We start from the raw sequence: 20,882 nt of genomic DNA on the forward strand, positions 1-20,882 counted from the left end.
AGGAACAAGGGATTGGAGGTGCACTGATTTTATGACATTGAGTGCTAGGACACTTTGCAGCCTTTTCTAAGCAGCTGTTCTTTAGGTAAATCAATACTGTGGGGTCTCTTCACTTCTCCCCAACTTTAACTACCATAAAAGAACTTCATGTTAAGCTGTTCACAGCTTATCTCACCCCATTGCTATGTGAAACTTCTAACACAAACGCTTTTGTGCACTGCAGCCATAACACACTAATCTTCTGAACTTCCTGACCCATAAAACTGTGATTATTGCTACATGTAAAATTCATCTGGAAGTATCCCTCAGGATTTAGCCTTATGGGTATTACATTGCAAAATCCCTCCTTTGCAGTGGAAGGACTGCCAGGGAAGGGAAGGCCAATGGGGCTGTATATGGATGTTAGTACAGTGCTGTTCCTTAATATTGTGAATTTGGCTTTATTTGGAGCTGGTGAGCTGGTGATTCAACAGATACAGTGTCCTGATTTTTTTTTTCTAGATTACCATTTCAGATTTGATTAAAAAAAAAAAAAACAAACTTGAGTGTTTCTGGCTAGTCTTACTTGCCATTAGCAGTGGGTCAGTCCCTAATTTCCTATACAACTTCATGGGCAGACAATTGAGAAAAATCAGTTGTGGAAGAAGGACAGGAAGGGTGTTAGGGATGAATAGAAAGTTTTACTGTTGCAGTTGTGATTCTTTTAAGTATCTGTCATATCTGAGCATTATGTCTGCTCGCTATTCAGCAATTAAAATAAAGAATGAGAAGCAGTTTGCAGGATTCTTTGATAAAGGGTAGCGGTTAAAATGCACCAGAGGCAAAAAAGGAGAAATAACATTCCATGAGGATCTTCTCCCCCTTTCTTTATGGGCAATACATAGCTTTCTTTTAAAAAAGCCATGTGATTCTTGTCTAATCTTCAGCAAAGATAGTGACATCAGCAGCTTTGCATTTGTACATCACAAAGGGGGTGGGTTGGCTGCACTCTAAGGTGCAGATGAACCAAAAAGCACAAGAATTATGTTTCTACCTTTTTTTAATCATCAGACTAACATAATATATATAATCATCCGGCTGAAAAAAAAATCTAAATTTTTTTAAAATTAAGTGAACAGGCTTTTTGAACCACAAACGTTTGTGTTAAATGATGCTTTTCCCAAGCCACTTTTATTATTAGCATTGTTCAAAATTGCAAGTTGTCACATCCACCAGCCTCTAAATTACCCGTCCTCTGTGTTGCCATAGTTACAGAGTAGCCACTAAAATACAGGCTCCAGTGTAAAAAGGCAAGCTCAGACTGAGACTCATTTATTTGAAGGTTTTGGCAGCAGAGTATCTCCACAAAGTCTTTGTTTTATAACCTTTGAATTCTTGCATTTTAACTCTTTCAACTAACATTGCAGTGTTGTGCTAAATGTATGTTTTATTTAAGACAAGGGTACTCAAGCTGAGTTAATAAATATATATAATGGTGCAGTTGACTTCTCACTTCCTACTTTTCTTTTTGGTTTTGGGCTGAATGATCCATGATTTTCTTGAGGTGAGGGTAAGGTAACAGCACCATGTCCTGTCCATTTTCTCCATCCTAAAGGCTTCCCACCTCCTTTCCAGAACAGGTGATCTTGCTGGCAACAGAAATCCTGGCACTACTCAGCTGGTGTGATTTCCCATACTAGAAAAACAAAAAAATCCCACATGTTCATCAGAATGCAGAGGTCTTGGTAGAATCCTGTCAGAAAATATTTATATTAGACTAAAATAAGAATTTTGAATGTTAACCACCAGATTTTTTTATCAACCTCATATTTCTAAATAGCCATCTCTATTCTATTTGAAATAAGGGGAAGTAATAAGCCCCCCTTTGCTCTACAGTGCTAAATAAAGAAGAGTCAGATTAACATTACATATCTTGTCTCAGTTTCTTAACTGCAGAAACCAGTGGATAAATTGCTATTTTCTTTACCATTCCTATTGAAAATGTTTTTCTATACCACCACTCCCCTGGCATTAAAAAAAAATTAAAAATAAATTACCAGTATTCCAAATCTTTTGTATTAAAACATTTTAGGTATGTCTCCTGCTACATGCACGTAAAACAATACTTGCTTCAGCAGTCACATTGTTGAACCCCTCTGTAGAAGCAGAGTGGGGAAAAATGCTTTTAGAGGTTGTGGTCTTTCAGCTGGGATCAAGCAGTGCCATTTGGTACCTCCAAGTGCAGGGCTGCTGGCATGAGCCTTTCCTTGGTGGGATGCAGTTCCTGACCTGGAGGCACCAGCCTGCCTGGTCGCTGCCATCAGCTCCCAGCTTTCACAGATGACCTAGTCCCAGCACCGAGTCTTGACCTCTCGCTTTTTCAGCACTTCAGAGGTTAATTTTGTTGAGGGATCAGATTTCTTTCCAGGGGAAGTTTCTGATGATCACCTTCTAGCTGGGTTTTACTTTGCAGTGTCTCTCAGAGCTGCTGACTCCGTGTGGAGGTCTCTATTGGAAAACAACCTTGCTCCAACTTTTTTTTTTCCAAGTCTCTTCCTAGATAATCAAGTTACAGGCTAGTTTATTTAAGGGGGGGCATTGGATGGTAGCCTAATGAAGGTATCAACCTGCAAAATAAATCTGAGTCCCTTTCCTGGAATTCTTCATGGGCAGCAAGGTGGAGAAGTGCTTTGGCTGGGGAATATTGCAAGGTAAGAGATTTTCTGCACTTTTGAAAACACGCGAGTGTGTTGTGTTACACCTTTGAGTAAGGGAGGTTTAGCTTTGCAAATACTGGTAGCAGTGGAAACATATTAGATGATGAATAAATCTGAGCAGCTTTCTCCCTGCACTGTTTCTTTTCAATCTCTGTATGCTGCATGAAATCAATACATTTTTAATAGATTGCAAGTATTTGAATAACATGGTAGAAAATTTCCTATGTGAGGACTGACAGCTATTGCTGTGCTTGCTTTTTCTGCCTTAATTTTGTGATTCTGTGAGGTTTATTGATACTCAAAGGTTGCAATCTAGCTGGTTATCTTTCCACTTGTGTTTCAGGCTTTTAGCCTCAGAAAACTATGGGGCTTTGTTATATTTTAGCACTCTAAGTCTGGTTTCTGTGCAAAGGAGGAGCCTCTGTGGGAATGAGCTCACCCTGCAAGGAAACAAAGGCGTGTGTGAGTCTGTTTCAGGCCAGATCCCAGCCCAGAGTGCACTTGCTTTTTAGTACATAATATCCAGTTCTTATTCTCACTCCTGTGCAAATTTCTGGTGGCTTCCTGATTTGTCTGAGTAAGGCTGTAAGATCTCTTTCCTTTTTGTAGTTCCTTCCAAATAAGCCTAATTTTAAAGGCTCACATGAACCAGGAGTTACTATCCAGATTGTTGCAGCTCTGCTAGGACAAAAAACTGCTTTCGGGGTTGGTAGTAGCTGACATCTTCCCAGCAGCAAAGAATAAAACATTTGACTTGATTATGTGTCTGTTTGTTCTGTAAATCACTGGTGGGATAACAACTGTTGTTTTTCAGTGGTTTGGTTTCCTGAGTGATAGTGCTGTGCCCTGTGATCAAATTAACACATTTTTATTGCCAAGTTCAGCGTTTATTTTAAGGCGTATTTCAGCAGGCTGTCATGCCTCCAGAAAGACAATTTCAGTTGTTTGTCTCCTTTTTTCCTGATGAGACAACCGTGTGCATTATCTTTGTCTCCATGTGCTCAGCTACAGCTGATGCTGCTGTGAGACAGGAGCAGTTCTCATGTGTGAAATCACTTGTGGTATGCACAGGTTTTGGCCTTTATCAATTTATGTAGAAGCTTTTGTAGAAAAGCAGGGAAGAGCAGAATTGCTTTGAGGTTTTGTGCATATATATGTCTTATCTTCAGTTTGTGCCTGTGTGTTTCTTGCTTGGGGTTACAGTCTGCAGACCTGAAAGATTGGTGGAGTTACAGTGTTAGGATGGATTAGAAGAAGATGGGAAGAAAAGGAGCCATGTTTTTGTCACATCCTTCCTGTAAGAATTTAGCTAATCTGTTCTTTTTCTTCTCGGTGTTTAACCCTGTTTTTATTATGTTTTGGAGCCAGGTACCAGTAAGTGCTGGTGAGCTGCTGAGCTCTCACCAGCTCAGCCCAGTGTTGGAGGAGCTTGAGGTGGGTGTCAGAAACTGTCACTGTGTTCAGTGGATGCTTCCCCCTTCTTTAAGTCTTAAATTGTGTCTTTCTACGAGGAGGTGATGTGATCCAGAGTATCTGCCTTTGGGGGAGAAGTAAGTGCGTAGTAAGAAAAACGTACTGGTAAGTAAGGCAGGGTAAGAAACCTGCACAATCAGGCAGTTGGTTTTCACAGCTCTCTATGCCCTGGGCAGGACACCCTCTGCCTGCCTGGAGTGAGGAGGTGTTTGGGCTGGGACCCTGCTGAGAGGGAGCTGCAGGCAGATTGCAGTGGTGACCTACACCCAGAGCTTTGCCAGGGGCCTCCTCCCCATTCCCTCATCCCCTCATCCCCTCATCCTGGGACCCCCCAGGGAGCTGGGGCAGTCCATCCCTGAATCCACAGTGCTCTGGGCTTGACCTCACCTCGGGATTTGTTCAGTCCATTGCTGTCACGTGGACACTTCACAGGGATTTCTTTTCTGGAAGGCACCTGAGGCTTTGTATGTAAGCAAGGATTTCTGACTTCGGTTAGAAGACTGTTCTCAGCACTTCTTACTGTCATGGAAACAAAGGCAGAACAAACAAAGCACGTTCTTTTAATGTGATGACTGAGGTTTAACGCTGACCTTATTGCGATATGAAGACCCTGATTTTGTTTCCAGCTTTCTCTGGAGTCATCCTAGTGACACAGACATGAGCAGGGATGAGCATCACTCCCATGGCTTCCAAAGCAGGGAGGTGAGGGTGCAGCTGGCCAAGGGGTGCTCTGTGCACCCAGTGTGGAGCTGCTCTGTAAACAGCTGTATAAACACAGCAAGTCCTCAGACAGAATAGTAGCTGGGAAAATACGGTTTATAGGTTCTGAATGCAAGAAAAAGGGGCTGGTTGGCAGCTGGTTGTAGTTTTGCACAGTAAATTTTGCAGACTTAGCTGAGAGTTCCTCCAGCACCTGGGTCACATGCAGTGCCTTGCTTTTCTCCCCTTCCCCGAGGCTGTGGAGGTACCAGAGGAACCCTGGTTGTGAACAATGGCCAAAAAAACAAGTTCTACCAGTCAGGCATTGTGCAACTGAATGCAGTTGTGCTGGCTGGTGACCCCAGACAGCCATGGGCTGAAGGGGCATGGAGCAAAGGTGTAGGTGAAGAAGGTACCTTTGGAATTTCAGCTTCAGAGCAGGATGTGATGAGTTTCAGTGGAAAGTCAAATCAGTTCACGAAAATTTAGGGTGTTCTAAGTCCTTGAGATCAGGTGGATTTTTAGGAGGTCCTTTGTGTGTCTGTGTGTGTGTGCTCCGCTGTGTTCAAGTTTGTCAATGGCTTGGTCAAATTCCTGGTTAGATTTTAAGGGACAAAATAAAATCCAGTGTTATTTTTATAAGGTTATTAGCACTGATCTAAGAAGATTAAATGAAAAGAGCATTTGCAGTTTTTTAGCTTCCCCAAACCTTTTCTTACCCGAATTTTTCAACACTGAATAATTTTGTTCTGTGAGTTATTCCCTTTACAAATAGGTATTTTAAATGTAAATCCTGAAACCTTATCTTGGATGAATTCTAAACAGAGCTTGACAGAGAGCTGCAGTTCAGCTTGCTGGCAGTAACCCCAATAGTCACTAAACATGAAAATGTCTGAGTAGCTCACAGCACACTTCCAGCACTTCAACTCTGCACCAAAAAAATGTCTTTTAAAGGATTAGATTCTGCTCCAGAAAGAACAACTGGAACGGCTCTGTATTCTTTTTTCCTGGTTTGCTTTTCTTGGTCTGACTTTCCTAAGTGTTTCAAGGTAACAGTCCTGTCCCTGGGCTCCTCTTTTGGTAAGAAACAAAGTGGTTTATGTTAAAATACCTATAGTGAGATGTAAGAAGAGAGTAACTGGAGACATGGGGGAGGTGGGTGATTAATAGCAGTGTAAAACACATTAATTAAATTAACTTCTCTTGAGGTAAATTTCCATCCATTCTTTTGCAAATGGTTATGTTTCAGTTTCAGAACAGTTTGAGAGGAAAACTGTGCACGGCTCTGTGTGTGCTTTCTGGGTTTCTGGCCCAGTCCTCACTACTGTAGGAAATCCCAGGAGAAAACAGTGGAAGCTGTGGTATTTACTGTCTCATTATAGCACATTTAATTTTTCCTTTTAAATCTTTGAAGATGCTGTGAAGTTTCAATCATTTTGTACCTTGATCGTTTTTGTTGTTGTTGTTGTTCACCTATCAACTCATAAATAGTTAAATTTTTAAATAGAAGAGGATAATTGCCATGTTTCCACTTGAAATATTGTAGAGCCCCAAGGCCCTTTCTTGGACAAATGTATTTTTCAGCAGCTCATTGTAATTTTTGGTTTTGAGTGAAGATCCAACAAAATTAAACTCAACACCCATCCGTAGAGAAAGGTGCATTTTCAGCCTTCAACAATAGCTTTATTTAGAAGGATTTTAATGACTCCTTTGCAAAGGGGGAAGATTTCTGCAGTGAGAGGGGCTGTCCTGAGGATCACAGAACGACTTCTCGTGCTGTCCAAGTTGACAGAGGAGAGCCAATTGTGTGGATGATGATTATGCAAGATGGAAAAGTGCTGATAGACTGTGGAAAAATACAAGTCTGAGCCTAACAGCTTTGCAAAGCTGTTTGAAAAAGCAGCTTTGAGCAGTTATCTGGGGCTGCCCGTGGGCGATGTGCAGTAGCAGGGCTGGGTTAGGGTGAGCAGGGTGAGGTGGGGAGGCTCAGGAAGCTGCTTGGGGTGCTTGGTTTCATGGAGAGCAGGAGGCAGCATCCTGGCAGTTTTTAAGTGGTGGCAGGGGTGGGTTTCAAGTGGGCGGTTGTATAATTTTCATATATAATACGCTTTTAAGATTTTAATTATTTTTTTTCTTAATTTGCAATTTTCAGTAATCAAAGTGAAGTTTCAGGTGATTGATCAAATAAAGAAAGGAAAACCCAAACATTTCAACTTCAGGTTATGGTTGAGTAGACTTTTGCTGACATCAGAAATTTTTAATTGCACCAGCTAAATTACAAAGATGCTATCTGGGCTCTGGGAGCCAAGAACTCCATAATTAGGGCTGTTAGATGCCCCGTTCTGCTTCCTTACTTTTGACTTTAACCATCAAGGCACCGGATCCAGGTAAAAATGAACTGATTTACGTGGAGGGCTTGGGGTGGTTTCAAGAGCAGCGTGAAACAAAAGCCTCAGTTTGTGACTGGTCCTGTCCCCTGGAGGAGCCTTAACCAGAATGTGTGGGTTCATTGCATTACTTTGTAGCTGTACATGTTGGGTGCTCATAAAGTGGCTTGCATTGGCATTTATTTTACAGAGTTCAGTGAATTCTACCAGCCCTCTCTAGTGCTGTTTCAAAGGGCAGCATCAGTAATTGTTTATGTAGGTTTACAAAATTATTTTTGGTTTCTTAAGATGTTTTCATGTTTTCTTACATGCTGTTGTTTTTTCTAGGTAGAGACTGAGCTGAAGTGATATTTATTAAATAAAGCTATCTGGGTTTAGACAGATAGGTGGGTTTACACATCCTGCCTTGTCAGAACAGCTTGGGCACCAGTGTCATCAGCACGCCCATGGGAGCTGTGCTGCTTAGCTTGTGGCACCCAAAATCTGCCCAGACATCTATCTTCTGACCTCAGAACAGCTAATCTTTTTTAATTTACTAACAGATTAGTAAGCTTGAAAATGCAGAGTTGGAATAGTTCATCGTTTCCACCAGAACATAAAGGACCTAAAGCCCAGGATACACAGGAGGGGAAGCCACAACCATGAATGTATTCAGGTGCATGCTTCTACCTTTGTCCTCAGGCACATGTCCCAGTTCAGAAGGGCACTCAAATATTTTCATAATGCCTTAGATTGCCCAACTAAAGCCAACAGGACTGGCGGATGGCAGAAAAACTACTTATGATTAACATTAAACACATTCTCTAGGTGCTGATTAACTGGGGCCTATGGTAGTTTAAGAACTGTGAGTGCTCAAAAATGAAATGTTTCAGTTCCTCTACATTGAAGATGGGACTAGGAGTCACACAGAGAAAAATTATTGTATTTAATATTTTTTTCTGTCCTCTGCCATATCTCCAGAGGAAGGAAATGAAGCTATTAAACACAGAAGGCATTGGCATTGATGATATTATTGCTGTTATGATTTTTTAATAGGTTCAGAAATAGAAAATAAGTTTGTTGCTACACAAAACTTTGGAAAACAAGAAGCATATTTTTTTATTCAGTGATTTCATTAACTATTTTGGTACCTTATTTGTAGACTTACCTAGGAATTGTAAATGCTTTATGTGGTAGGTTTGGAAAGAGAAATAAGTATCAGTTATAGGACCTGTTTTCAGAACTGAAATTTAGAAGTAATATGTCTTTCAATATTTTGCCTTGTGCTATTCAATTGCCTACTCTAAATAAAAAAGTGCTTCAAAAAAATCTTTCAATCCTTTTTCAGATTTTCAATTCCCCCCTAACATTTCTTGGCATGGACAGTACACCTTTCATTCGGTTATGCTGGAAAAGATCTTTCAAAACAGCAAATAAAACTGGTGTGTCAAATTTGCCTGCCTGGCTTTCTCAGATTAAGGAGGTCTCGCATTTTGAATTTTATTTTAACATGGATTTCTATTTTGTATTGCACCATTTATCCAGGTGAAGGCAAATTTGGGAAAAAATTATCTCTTTCCTTTGAATTGTAGCATCAGCAACACTGTAGACTGCAGCATTCCTTTCCAATCACAAGAGCTGGAGTGTCTGCAGGTTTATCCAATAGCCTTTGGAAAATCTTCTTGGAAATCCTGTAGCTGGGACACTCCTGAGGGTCAGTCAGGGCTGGCTGCAGTGAATTCTCATGAGCTGGAGAAAAGATGGAAATGTGAAGGGTGATGAAGATGTGACCCCAAGGCTCCATCAAGAGCCTGTGGCAGGGGCCAGCAGTGTGTTCTGCTGTGTCCCTGTCCCTCCCCATCCCTGTTCCAGCAGAGCAGTGTGGCTGAGCACCCCAAATTTCCTTTCCTGGCTTGGGAGCTGTTGATCTGAGCCTCCCAGCTGGCTCATCCACAGGGATATGGGAGAAGGGGCACAACTGGCTGTGCTGACACATGGATGAGGCCCTTCCCTGGGAACAGAGCAGTCAGCAAGGAGCAGCTGCCAGCTGTAACCCTTCCTGTGACATGCAGAGGAGGATGTCCCCGTGGCCACACTTCATTTGTGGTTCAGCAAATTTTGCTGCTCTTCAAGCTGTGCTCAGTTCCCTAAAAGGCTTTGTACAGGTGTGGGTGAACATAGCACTCCCAAGTAAGGAAAAGCAATTAAAATTATTAAAGCAACATTAAAAGTCACGCAGAAAGGTGTTTTGTAGTGCTAAGTGGGAAAAAATGAAATGCTTTCCATTTCAAAGCTGACAAAGTTTATGTAGAAAGGCTATAGCAAATCAGTGGTGAAGCTATGAATAAAGTCCAAGCAAACAGAGGTAGTTTGCCTTTCTTTACACAGTTCTATTATCACAGGTTAAGACAGTTCAAGTTTAAATGCAAATGTTAACTGCTCAGTATATTGATTTGTGAATATAGCTTTCATTGCCCAGCCAGAAACTTCTCTGCAATCTCTTTATTACAAGTTCGTAAAGCAAACAAAAATGCAACAGGGAGGAGAGTCTGGAGCTCCCAAAATCTGAAGCTGAGGTTATAAATAGCTAGAGAGCTGCCAGGTGATGAGCTCTTAACCTTTTGCAAATGTCCTTTTTTATATATATAATTTGTTTTGTTTTTGTTTTGTTGGTGTTTTGTTTGTCCTAAACTTCCAGTGAGACATTTCTCATTTACTGGAAAATGTTGAAGTTATCACATGCTGGAAGAAGGTAGTCCTGAATAGTTGCTCTCCTTGAAAAGGGTGGTGCAGCTCAGGAGGATTATTTGCTATCTGAAGGACTGAACTTTTAGTTGCTAAAGTTCTTTGAGGCTGGTGATACTGTTGATGGTAGATCCAGGTCTGTGGAACACCCAGGTACAAAAGGTTGCTTCAGGGTGAATTTTTTTTCCTTGCATTTAAGTTCCACCTCTGTGTTACAGCTTAGCAAGTCAGTGCTGTGCCTACTTGGAGATCACACAATCATTGAATGATTTGGGGTGGAAGAGAGCTTAAAGATCATCTTGTTCCACCCCCCTGCCATGGGCAGGGACACCTTCCACTATCCCAGGTGGCTCAGACCCCCATCTAGCCTGGTCTTGGACACTTTCCAGGGATGTGACAGCCACATCTTCTCTGGGCAGCCTGTGCCAGGACCTCACCACCCCCCCCCCCCAGGAAAAAATTCCCCGCTAATATCCCTTCATTACACTCCTTTCCCCTGCTCTGGGGACACAGATTTCTGACAAAGACACACATTTCAGCTGAGTCAGGAAGAGCTGTGTCACTGTGCCTTGGCTTTGTGATGGCATGCACTGGCCTTTCTGGCAACCGCAAGTGGGCTGAGGGTTGTAGAAATAATACAGTCTTCCTTTTGAATGATGTCTTGTCTTTTGACCCTTGTTTTCTCCCTCTGCTGTGCTTTTTCTCCAGCTGGGATGACAGCAGCTCTGTCAGCAGTGGGATCAGTGACACCATAGACAATCTCAGCACTGATGACATTAACACCAGCTCCTCTATCAGCTCCTATGCCAACACACCTGCCTCCTCCCGCAAGAACTTAGATGCACAGGTAAGAGCTTGTCACAGACATTTCTTTTATGAACAATCCTTTCTTAGGAGCTTTCCATTTGTTTTTATGAAAAATCCTTTCTTAGGATTTTTCCTGCTGAAGCTGAGAAGTTTCAGCAACAAGATATAAACTGTGGTTATCTGCTGCTGTGGAATGCAACAGGTCCATCTGGATTGGGCCATCTTGGATGTTTATAGTTAATGGCCAATCCAGGGCCAAGCTATCTCGGACAGAGTCTGAGAGAGCTGCCTTTGTTATCATTCTTTCTTTTCTATTCTTAGCTTAGCTAGCTTCTGGAAACCTTTCCTTCCTTTTTTTTTTAGTATAGTTATAATGTAATATATATATCGTAAAATAATAAATCAAGCCTTCTGATCATGGAGTCAACATTCTCGTCTCTTCCTTCACCCAAGAACCCTCGTGACCACTGTCACAAGAGCTTTGCTTTATTCAGCTAACACTGATATTTGTTATTTTCTCTGTGCAGGAGGTGGAATTGTTTTAGGTTGCTGAACTTGAGCACACAGCCTGCCTTCAGTATAGACAGTGTCAATAATAACCACCTTGTCATCCATGGCATTTGCAAATATTTCCTCTGTGAGTGATGCCATGGTGATGTCACAACAATTGGGTCTTGTCTTCCTAGAGGCACTGCTGCACAGAAAACAGATGTAAATGGGATTCTATATAGATATTTTCGAAATATCTATATAAATATATAGAATGAAATGGTATTACGTTTTTCATATAGAATAAGAAATGGTATTAGATTGTCCTTTAAATAATAGAATACAATAAAGTAAACATCAAAGTTCAAAGGTTGTTTACACTTTCATCAGAAATGTAAGCATGTTATGCAAGTGAAGTTGATTTTATTAAATTTCCAGCCAGAGCTGTGTGTTATTGAAGGCTTTCAGTGTTTGCCAGCATTTTGTAGGAGGATAAGCTTTGCCTCCATCAGCAGGATACGTGTACACTTTGTGCTCAGACACCACACATCCAAAGAGGGTGGAACAAGTGAGGGCATCTAAAAGTTTTTCATTGACCAAAAAAAACTGCATAACACAGAGATTTGCACTAATACAAATGGGGGTTTTTTTTACCAGTTCCATAGATTTTTTGTTTGGGAAAGTGCAGGACTAAAAAAGTCCAGCTTTGTTCTGGTCCTGTTCGAGGCACTCGGGTGCTGTGTGCTGCAACCACTGGGATGTGGTGACCTGGCAGTGCTGCAGGTACAGGAGAGGGATGTCGGTGTGACCTGCTCCTCTGCTTCTTCCCTCTTTTAATCTTCTCCAGTCCTTTTCATCAGTGGCTCCTAAATCTGTTTTTGACATCAGTTTTGATGGAGACCTGTGGTTGCTGTGAAATATTGCTGTGTCTCCAGAGCTGTGCTGCAAACACAGAGCAGTCTTTGTTCCCTTGCCATGCAGTGCACATTTGAGCCTACACAAAGGGTTTCCAGGTAGCCTCTGTTTGCCTATCAGCAACTGCACAGGCACTTGGAACTGCTAATACAAGTCCCATACAAGCTGAGGAGGATCAAGCATGTTTTTCAGTACCTGACAGAGAGTAAGATGGGCAACTGGAAGTATTTTTTGACAATTGTTACTGTCTCAACATTGTAATACTGTTGGGGGGGAAAAAAAGGAAGACTTAGGGAGATATAACTAAACATTAACCTGAGGAAAAAAATAGAAACTCATGTGACTTCTATCTTCTGATGGATCAGATTCTTGGAAACACCTCTGAGAGATCAAAATCTGTGTTGACAAACTCCTCTTCCTCCTCCACAACTATTACAGTATCCAAGAGGGTGCAGACAGACACCAGAAGAAAAGCAGCTGGAGCTTGTTCAGGCAGTAGAGTGTAGTTATTGGCAGAGGAAGCTGGGAGCCAAGAATGTACAGGTGGTGTTTGCAGTTTTTTGGTGTGATGTGTGTCTCTGACCTGCTTCTCTCCTCAGTTTTCATGAATGACAATCCTTATTCCAGTATTCTGTTATCTGCAAATTATTTGCCCATAAAATAGTTCGTTTTCAGTGGAACAAACTACCTGAATCTTGTCGGCCAAGGGAATGAAAAGAGCTTGGAGTGCTGAAATGCGTGGCTTGCAGGGTTAATTTTTTGCTGCCAATTGTAGACCTCAGAGCTCATGATGCAGTGAATGCTGCAGAGACACCTTTTCTGTCTTTCCTGAAGGACTCTGTGGTGGCCAGTGCCCAGGTTTGCCTTCCCCACGTGGTGAGCCACAAAGGACTAGCACACATTTGCAGAGGGATGTGGACTTTTCTTCTGAGGGTGTCACTTGCTTTGGTTCTCCTATACAATAGGTGCTTTTGAGCTGCTGTGATTCTGTCACATCTCTTTGAGAGGGTACAGAAGTTGGATTTCAGATAATTAAGGAGGGAGCTTGAAGCTAATACATGTGCAGCTGGGAGTCCAAGCAAATAATGCAGCAACATCAAAGGGAGAGAGTCTGAACATGTCAGTGTCTGCTGATAAAATCAGTAACTCAGGCAGAATCATCTCTGCAAAGAAAGGCATAGTTGCAGTAGGAAAAAAATCTCAGTTGAGATTTCTCTCTGGTTTTCAGGGCTGATGAGTACCCCATACTCCAGAAGCTGCAGTTTCCCCATCTTTGAGAAACAGGACTTAAATATGATATTAACTCTGTCTTCAGAGACATTCACAGATGCATCCTCTTTTTATAGTAATGCAGTGAAGATGTTTACAAGTTGATTCTCAACAAGCTAGTGATGGGAACCAGAATTTGCCTTGCCACGTTCCCATGTCCTGCTGTGATTACGCCAAGCACCAAACCCCTTAATGTAGTCACAGGAATTTTGGCACCCTAGTATTTTTCCTTTTTATTGCACAGAATTAGGTAAGTTACCTTTATCACAGTACTACATAGAGTGTGCCTTTAAAGTCACATCATATGCATACTTTTAGGAGAAATTAAGACCTGAGCATTTGAAAATAACTTATTTAACTGAAATAAGATGGGAGGAAGAGACCAAGTAACAAATTCAATCATGTGATGGTAAAAAGATTGGAAGATAGAAAGGTTCCATTAAATAGAAAACTGCATCCTCCCTAAGCAGTTGGATGAGACATCTTCTCAGGAAAGATGGATTTGATCTGTTCACAGCTTCAGATTTACAAAAACTTTATGAGTGAGTTGAGAAATCCTGGTGGTTTGCTCCTAGCTGAGGCTTTGCTTTCAGCTTGTGCTCGCTGTGTCTTGCCATGACCTCCAGCCAAGAGTATTTCTACTTTCACCCTTCTGGGTGGGTGGAGTTTCAGCTGCAATCCCCAAGCCAGGTTTCACTGTGTTTTGGTTTTGATTCCTTAGTCATGTTTCTGTGCTGTTCTCAGTGTTTACCATTAAACAGAAACATCTCTGGCCAGAGGGTTTCAATGGTGGAGGTGCAGCATTTCAAAGGCTGCAGGAAAGCTTTGGCCGTGGGTGCAGTAGTAGAATAAAAGGCAGGAGAGCAAAGGTAGAGAGGACTTCTTGCAGTGCTGTTCTCTCTGTGGAGACTGGCTGTACTAAACTTACAGATTAGGGGAGGGGAAACAGAAGGTACAGGAATATTTCCTAGTCAACCAAAACTAGAATAAGCCCTTTGCTAGCAGGTAGGTGTATTTCTTGTTCTTGAACACTAACAGTGCGTACACACAATTCCAGACAAGGAGCTTGGAACAAGATACTGAAGTGACCACGTGAGGAGTGGTGTCTTTGAGGTGGCTTTGGTGTAGCTTTGGTACATTTTGCCTGTGCTCTCTTCCAAGATTTGTGAATGTACGAGCTGTTTGCATGAAATAGTGATTTTGGAGAGGCACAGGACATAGGAACAGTCACACAGTGAATTTATTACACACCTACTGATGGTCAGAAATAGAAAGGTGACCCACCAGCCCAAACTTGGCAGGCACAGGAAGAGAAGGGAGTTAGAAAGCAGAGATCCATTCAAGCCTACCCTGGATTGCTCTCTTTGAATGGAGAAGTAGGGAAACAAGCACAAGGAAAATACAAGAATATAATATTACCTCAATCCATAATTCAAAATGCAGGTTAGACTCATGACTCAATATGTAGATAAATAACCCAAGCCCTGTTTCCTGACTGAAGAAAGACCGTTGTGGTGTCGGCTTTCACACACTGATCGCTTAACTAGTTTTTCAGGCTTTAAAAAAAAGTAGTTACAGTAAAAAGCAGAGGAAATTCAATCACAGTTCCCCTGAATTCTTTAGTATTAATGGTGTGATCTGATAAGTAAAGTCATAAACTTAAAACATTCTTTAGGAACTTAAAAGCTGAAAAGCGTTGTAAATAATCTTACAGCTTCTCCTGTGCTGAGTTTTTCTGTTTATCCAAAAGGAGTAAAGACTGTGAGCTTTGTAATGCTTTGGGATATTTAAAATAATTTCCTTTTAAATAAATTATTCCTTTTGCCTACCGCACAGTTCTGAGCACATTCACCTCCTGCTGAGGCTGCAGGGCAGAAAGGTGGCATCAAACCTCACCAAAACCCATCAGCCTGTACTTGGGAACTGCAGTAGGTGCTGAATTGTCAGTCTCTTTCATGGTACTGTGGTGGCTGGAGAACACTTCAGCTGTGAATTTCTTATCCTGATCAGAGTCAAATGTGTGGATATTCGTCATTTGTGCCTGATCACAAAATGGTTGGTTGTTGTGTTACCATATTCACCAAATTTAATCAACAGCATTTATTTGACAAGAGTAGAATTCTGGAAGAGCAGTCCAGTGGGAATTAGCAGTGGGAAATATTAATGTATGGAGAATGTATAATATATACACATATATATAGGGTAATATATTTAATGTAAGTATTTCTGAGATTTTGGCAAAGGTTTGCTAATGAGAAATTTTTCAATTTAATATTGAGCTTAGCAACATTCTCCATAAGAGGCTGGTAACACAGTCAATCTGTGCAATGAGTAGGGGAAAAAACAGTCTGCAAGAGAAACTAAAGTAATTTATGTATTGAAGTCAGTCTTGAGTATTGTTAGAAAGTTTTTCTTCAGTCCTTGGGTGTCCATCTACTACGCTAGGTTAGAATTAAGAGCATTCCACATATTCAGATCTGTTCCAAAAGCTGTCTCCTCATGCTCTGGAGATCAGATTGCCAGACAAGAGATGAGAAAGCAGCAGGAACAAAGGAAGACTGGCTGCACAGGTTTGAAATGCTTTTTTGACATTGCAGTAAAAGGGTTTGTCAGAAATTTGAGATGGAGGATTATAAATGTCATGGAGCTGAATATGTCCTTTATACATCAAGTAGGGGGTTTTTTCCCCTTTATTTATTTCAAGGAGCATGGCTGTTGTGTTTTTTTGTATTTTTCTTATAGAGCATATTAAAAAATATGTCATTGCTGGGGTTAATTTCTTGCTGTGACATTTCTTCATCAAAAGCGTGTTATGTTGGTACTCAGAGATGACTGCTGAGCTGATAAATCAGGGTGATGGTTCCTACTTATGAAGCTTGTTAAAAGAAAGCCTTGCTCTGAAAGTTGTCTTGCAATTCCTTATCTGTCCTAGACTGACGCAGAGAAGCATTCCCAGGTGGAGCGGAATTCCTTGTGGTCGGGCGATGAAGTCAAGAAATCCGATGGGGGATCTGATAGCGGCATAAAAATGGAGCCAGGATCCAAATGGAGGCGGAACCCCTCTGATGTGTCGGATGAGTCTGATAAAAGCACTTCTGGTAGGAAGAACACTGTTATTGCCCAGACGGGCTCCTGGCGACGGGGCATGTCAGCTCAGGTTGGCATTACCACACCAAGGCCCAAACCTTCAACCACCTCAGGCGCATTAAAGACACCTGGAACAGGTGAGAAAAGGCGTAAGATGTAAACAAGCCAAAAATGTGTTCGGTGTGAAAGCAGTTTAAATACTTTGCAGAGGCAAAACTTGAACTTCAGGTAATCCTGTCTGTATTTTTAGGCATTGCTTTAACCTAAGCAGCATATTGTATGTCCATGTTTCTATTTCTGTCTGAAAATGTGTATTTTGAATTAGCACACCCTGCCAGTTGTTTTCATGAAAAACTCTGGTCTTAAGCCAAACTATTGATTTGGCACAGTATTGCTGTGTGAAGAATAAATAATATAATTTTAGTTTTGAAAATCACTGTTTTTGAAAATCACTGTTAACCAAGAGCATACAATATATATGGTTGAGGAGATTTTTTTCCCCCCTTACTAAACAAGCATGGTTGTTTATACTAAACATGATTTCTGGATTTTCTTTTAAGTGTATTAATGATTTTAGCACTTGCAGATGTGTGAATGAAAATTGATTGAATTTGCATAATCAATTAATACAATTTAATATCTCTTTTTATTAGGTCTTGTATACAATTGTATATGAAAAAGTTAAAGTTATATACTGTTTTGAACAATACAAATGCTTTAACAATGCCTTTTAGGGAAATTATACTATCAACCTAACACTACTGGTGCATAATGATAGAAATGATCGATCTGTGGTAGCTACAGAGAGAAACTTTTTTTCTTATCTGTCACTATTATGTGAGGCTGTTCTGCTTTTCATATTCTCAAAGGCAAAGGCACCACATACTTTCTTTGGCAAGTCTGCATGTGTAACTCACTAGAGTGGCATGTAAGTTCAGTGCAGACTAGATCATAACTTTGAACCGCACTGCAGTGGCTAACACGCTTTTGCTTTTCATGCTGCTTTGAGTTTCATCATTTGCTTGATGTTTTCAAGTCATTAAATATTAGAATTCTTTTTCTATTTTTGTAGGGAAAACTGATGACGCCAAGGTATCAGAAAAGGGTAGACTATCTCCTAAAGCTGGACATGTTAAACGTTCCCCATCAGATGCAGGACGCAGCAGTGGTGATGAATCCAAAAAGCTTCCCACAAGTAACTCTAGGACAGCTGCTGCTAATGCTAATACATTTGGATTTAAGAAACAGAGCGGGTCAGCCGTAGGCATGACCATAATCACTGCCAGTGGGGCAACTCTCACCAGTAGATCGGCTACCTTGGGAAAGATCCCCAAGTCATCTGGACTCATGGGTAGGACCACTGGTCGGAAGACTAGTGTTGATGGCTCCCAGAACCAGGATGATGGCTACTTAGCACTTAGTGCACGAACTAATCTTCAGTACCGTAGCTTACCCCGGCCCAGTAAATCCAGTAGCAGAAGTGGAGCTGGGAATAGATCTAGCACAAGTAGCATAGACTCCAACATAAGCAGCAAGTCAGCTGGGTTGCCTGTCCCTAAAATCAGAGAGCCTGCCAAGGTAATCCTTGGAAGCTCTCTGCCAGGATTAGTCAATCAGACTGATAAAGAGAAAGGGATTTCGTCTGACAACGAAAGCGTGGCTTCATGTAATTCTGTTAAAGTGAACCCTGCATCACAGCCTGCTGCTAGCGGAGCTCAGAGTACCCACCAGCAAGGAGTCAAGTACCCCGATGTGGCCTCTCCCACCCTGCGCAGGTAGGCAACAAATTCCTCGGTTCTGCAGTGGTGTTAGTGGGAGCTCAATGAGCAGCACTCTGCCAGCCAGGCCTGGCTGGCTTCGGTGCAGCACTTTCTACTTAGTGTCCTACTTCAAGGTCTTGGTAATTACAGTTAATTTCACGTAAACGGCTTGGCCAGTGTTGTGGATACGTAGGACGTCACGTGACAGCAACAGAAATCTAACGTTCAGGGAAAAAAAAACCCTCTCTGGCAGAAGTTTGGCAATTACAATTGGAGTCACCTTGTTGCAGAAATCATACCTGGAGGCTTTCATCTGTGCAGATATCACAGATATAAGAATTTTCTTACCTGAAGGTTACTGAGGAGTTCTTGCACAGATGTATATGTAACAAACCTGGAAATATTCCAGTCATGGATCAAATAAACCAACAACTGGAGGGTTATCTCAGATTTTCATGATGACAGTGGCATTGACCTGCCAGGCTTAGATTCACCCAAAGCAAACTATTATGGCTTGTGTGGATTAGCCCAGTATGTTGCAAGACTCAACATTTTAGCCTGTGAAGAAGAACCGTAAATAAAGTTACTGTCTAAGCTGGGTTAAATTTTATTATTTAATACTATTTTTTGGACAAAAATCCTATCTTTCTTCTATTTCTCCAAGAGTACCCCACACACTAACATTAATAAATAGTGAGGAGCTAATTTGTTGATGCAGTGTATATCAGAGCCTCGATATTGGTGAAAAGTTTCTGTTAGTATTATTTTTCAACTGAATTTGAGTAGCTTGTGTGCTTCAAGTTGCAGTGTTTTGCATTTCATTTTGTTGTGACGCCCATAATACCCATACAGTTATGCTCCATCATCCTGCTTCCAGTGATGTGAGAAAGCCACATTCCATCTGAAGCACCAGTGCAAGCATAATGGCTGTGATGGCAGCTTAGGCTGATGCTGTGAACTGTTTTTAGACGGGTGGTTTTATTTGAAGAGTCTGTGTGAGGATAATTGAAGATACTATTATTTTGTACCTGGTTAACAATAGATAAGCCATGTACTTTGGAACACGTAATTTTCATCAATGGCTACTTAAAAACTCCAGTAGGCCTTTCACTTCTGTGGGATACGCAATGAGAAATGCAGATTTTCAGTGTTTTCAGTGATTTCAGTGTGCTTCAGGCACACTGGTGGGAATGTGATTGGGAATTTTTTATTACTGAAAAGCTGCATTGCTGGCTGTGTAATTGAAATGCTACATGAGAAATACATGAAACTTCAAAGAGCAGACACTGAGGTTCAATTTAACTATTCCCTCATTTGATTTACAGTTTCACACTTGAATTTTCAGCAGCCTGTCAAAGTTGTCATGTGTTGAAATGCGTCAGAGTTGAACTGGGCCTCGTCTGCTTATTACTGATTTCTAGGATGACAGTAAAGAAGATTTTGAGCTTAATTTTTGTAGTTGAGTTGCAGACATTGTTTTTTGCATATTTCCTCTTGGCCCTGTAGGTTTTTTTGGTGTTACACAGTGAATTACAATCCATACCTTTGTCATGGTACAGACTTACCTATAAGTTCATGAATATATGTAACTTCCATATTGTCATAAACAGGGGGTAGCTTAAAACAGCTTATCAAACTCTTGTGTGGGTGTTTGGGGTTTTTTAAGCTCCGGGATGCTTTCTTTAAGAGTGGTTTCCCCGGTGCAGCTGAAGAGGTTGTATGCTCTGGCACAGGAATACCTTGGGGAGTGCACTAAGCTGGTATAGCTGCTGAGTGCCATGGAATCATGGACTGGTTTGGGTCAGAAAGGACCCTGAAAATCATTTTATGCTGATTCCCCTGCCATGGGCAGAGAGACCTTCCACTATCCGAGCTCATTCAAAGCCCCACCCAGCCTGGCCTTGAAGACTTCCAGGGATGGAGCAGCCACATCTTCCCTGGCCAGCATGTGCCAGGGCCTCACCACCCTCACAGGGAAGAATTTCTTCCTTATGTCTGATCTAAACCTGCCCTCTCAGTTGGAAGTGTTGTCCAGCTGCCTTGTGGCAAGTATGTAGCAGCAGCAGCTGCCCAGCTCAGGTGTGTTTCATGCACTGGAGCTGCAGGAAGCACCTGTGCAGCCTGGACACTGCTGCTGGGCAGCACTGGGCTTGCTCCAGGTGCTGCAGGTGTCCAGCTCTAACACAGCCTGTGTTTCTGGGAAGTGATGGACAAAGTGACTTAGTGTCCAGGTGTCCAACAACCAGGGCATGCTCCAAAGCAGAGAAAGTTCTGCCTGGTGCATGCCCACCCTTAAGTCTTCAGGAACACTTGTGTGTAAGTGCTGTAGTCCTCTATTCTGAAAGGTTTCACCCATCGTACTCCACAATGAATGATAAAAAAGCAAATCTGTACAGGTATGTGTGAGGAAAACTAAAGTTCCACAGGTAGTTACAGGAGCCAAGAGGCAGAAACAAAAGCAGGATTTTGGGATGGATGTTTGAAGCTGGAGTGGAAGATACTCTTTCTTCCGAACTTTGAAGATCAGTTTTGGAATGATTGATAATTTAGTCTGAGGCATGTTTACTACTGAGGCA

General features: G+C 41.7%; 1 protein-coding gene across 1 annotated transcript in view; it reads left to right on the plus strand.

Annotated features, from left to right (window-relative positions):
* Positions 1-20,882, plus strand: part of NAV2 (neuron navigator 2) — a 208,929-nt gene that overhangs the window by 144,369 nt on the left and 43,678 nt on the right. The window contains exons 13-15 of the mRNA XM_005427370.3: positions 10,688-10,826; positions 16,392-16,683; positions 17,619-18,321. Coding sequence (XP_005427427.1) covers positions 10,688-10,826; positions 16,392-16,683; positions 17,619-18,321 — 1,134 coding nt within the window. The remainder of the gene's footprint in view (positions 1-10,687; positions 10,827-16,391; positions 16,684-17,618; positions 18,322-20,882) is intronic.

The sequence above is a fragment of the Geospiza fortis genome, unplaced genomic scaffold (assembly GCF_000277835.1).
Source record: "Geospiza fortis unplaced genomic scaffold, GeoFor_1.0 scaffold165, whole genome shotgun sequence".
In the NCBI taxonomy this organism is placed as follows: Eukaryota; Metazoa; Chordata; class Aves; order Passeriformes; family Thraupidae; genus Geospiza; species Geospiza fortis.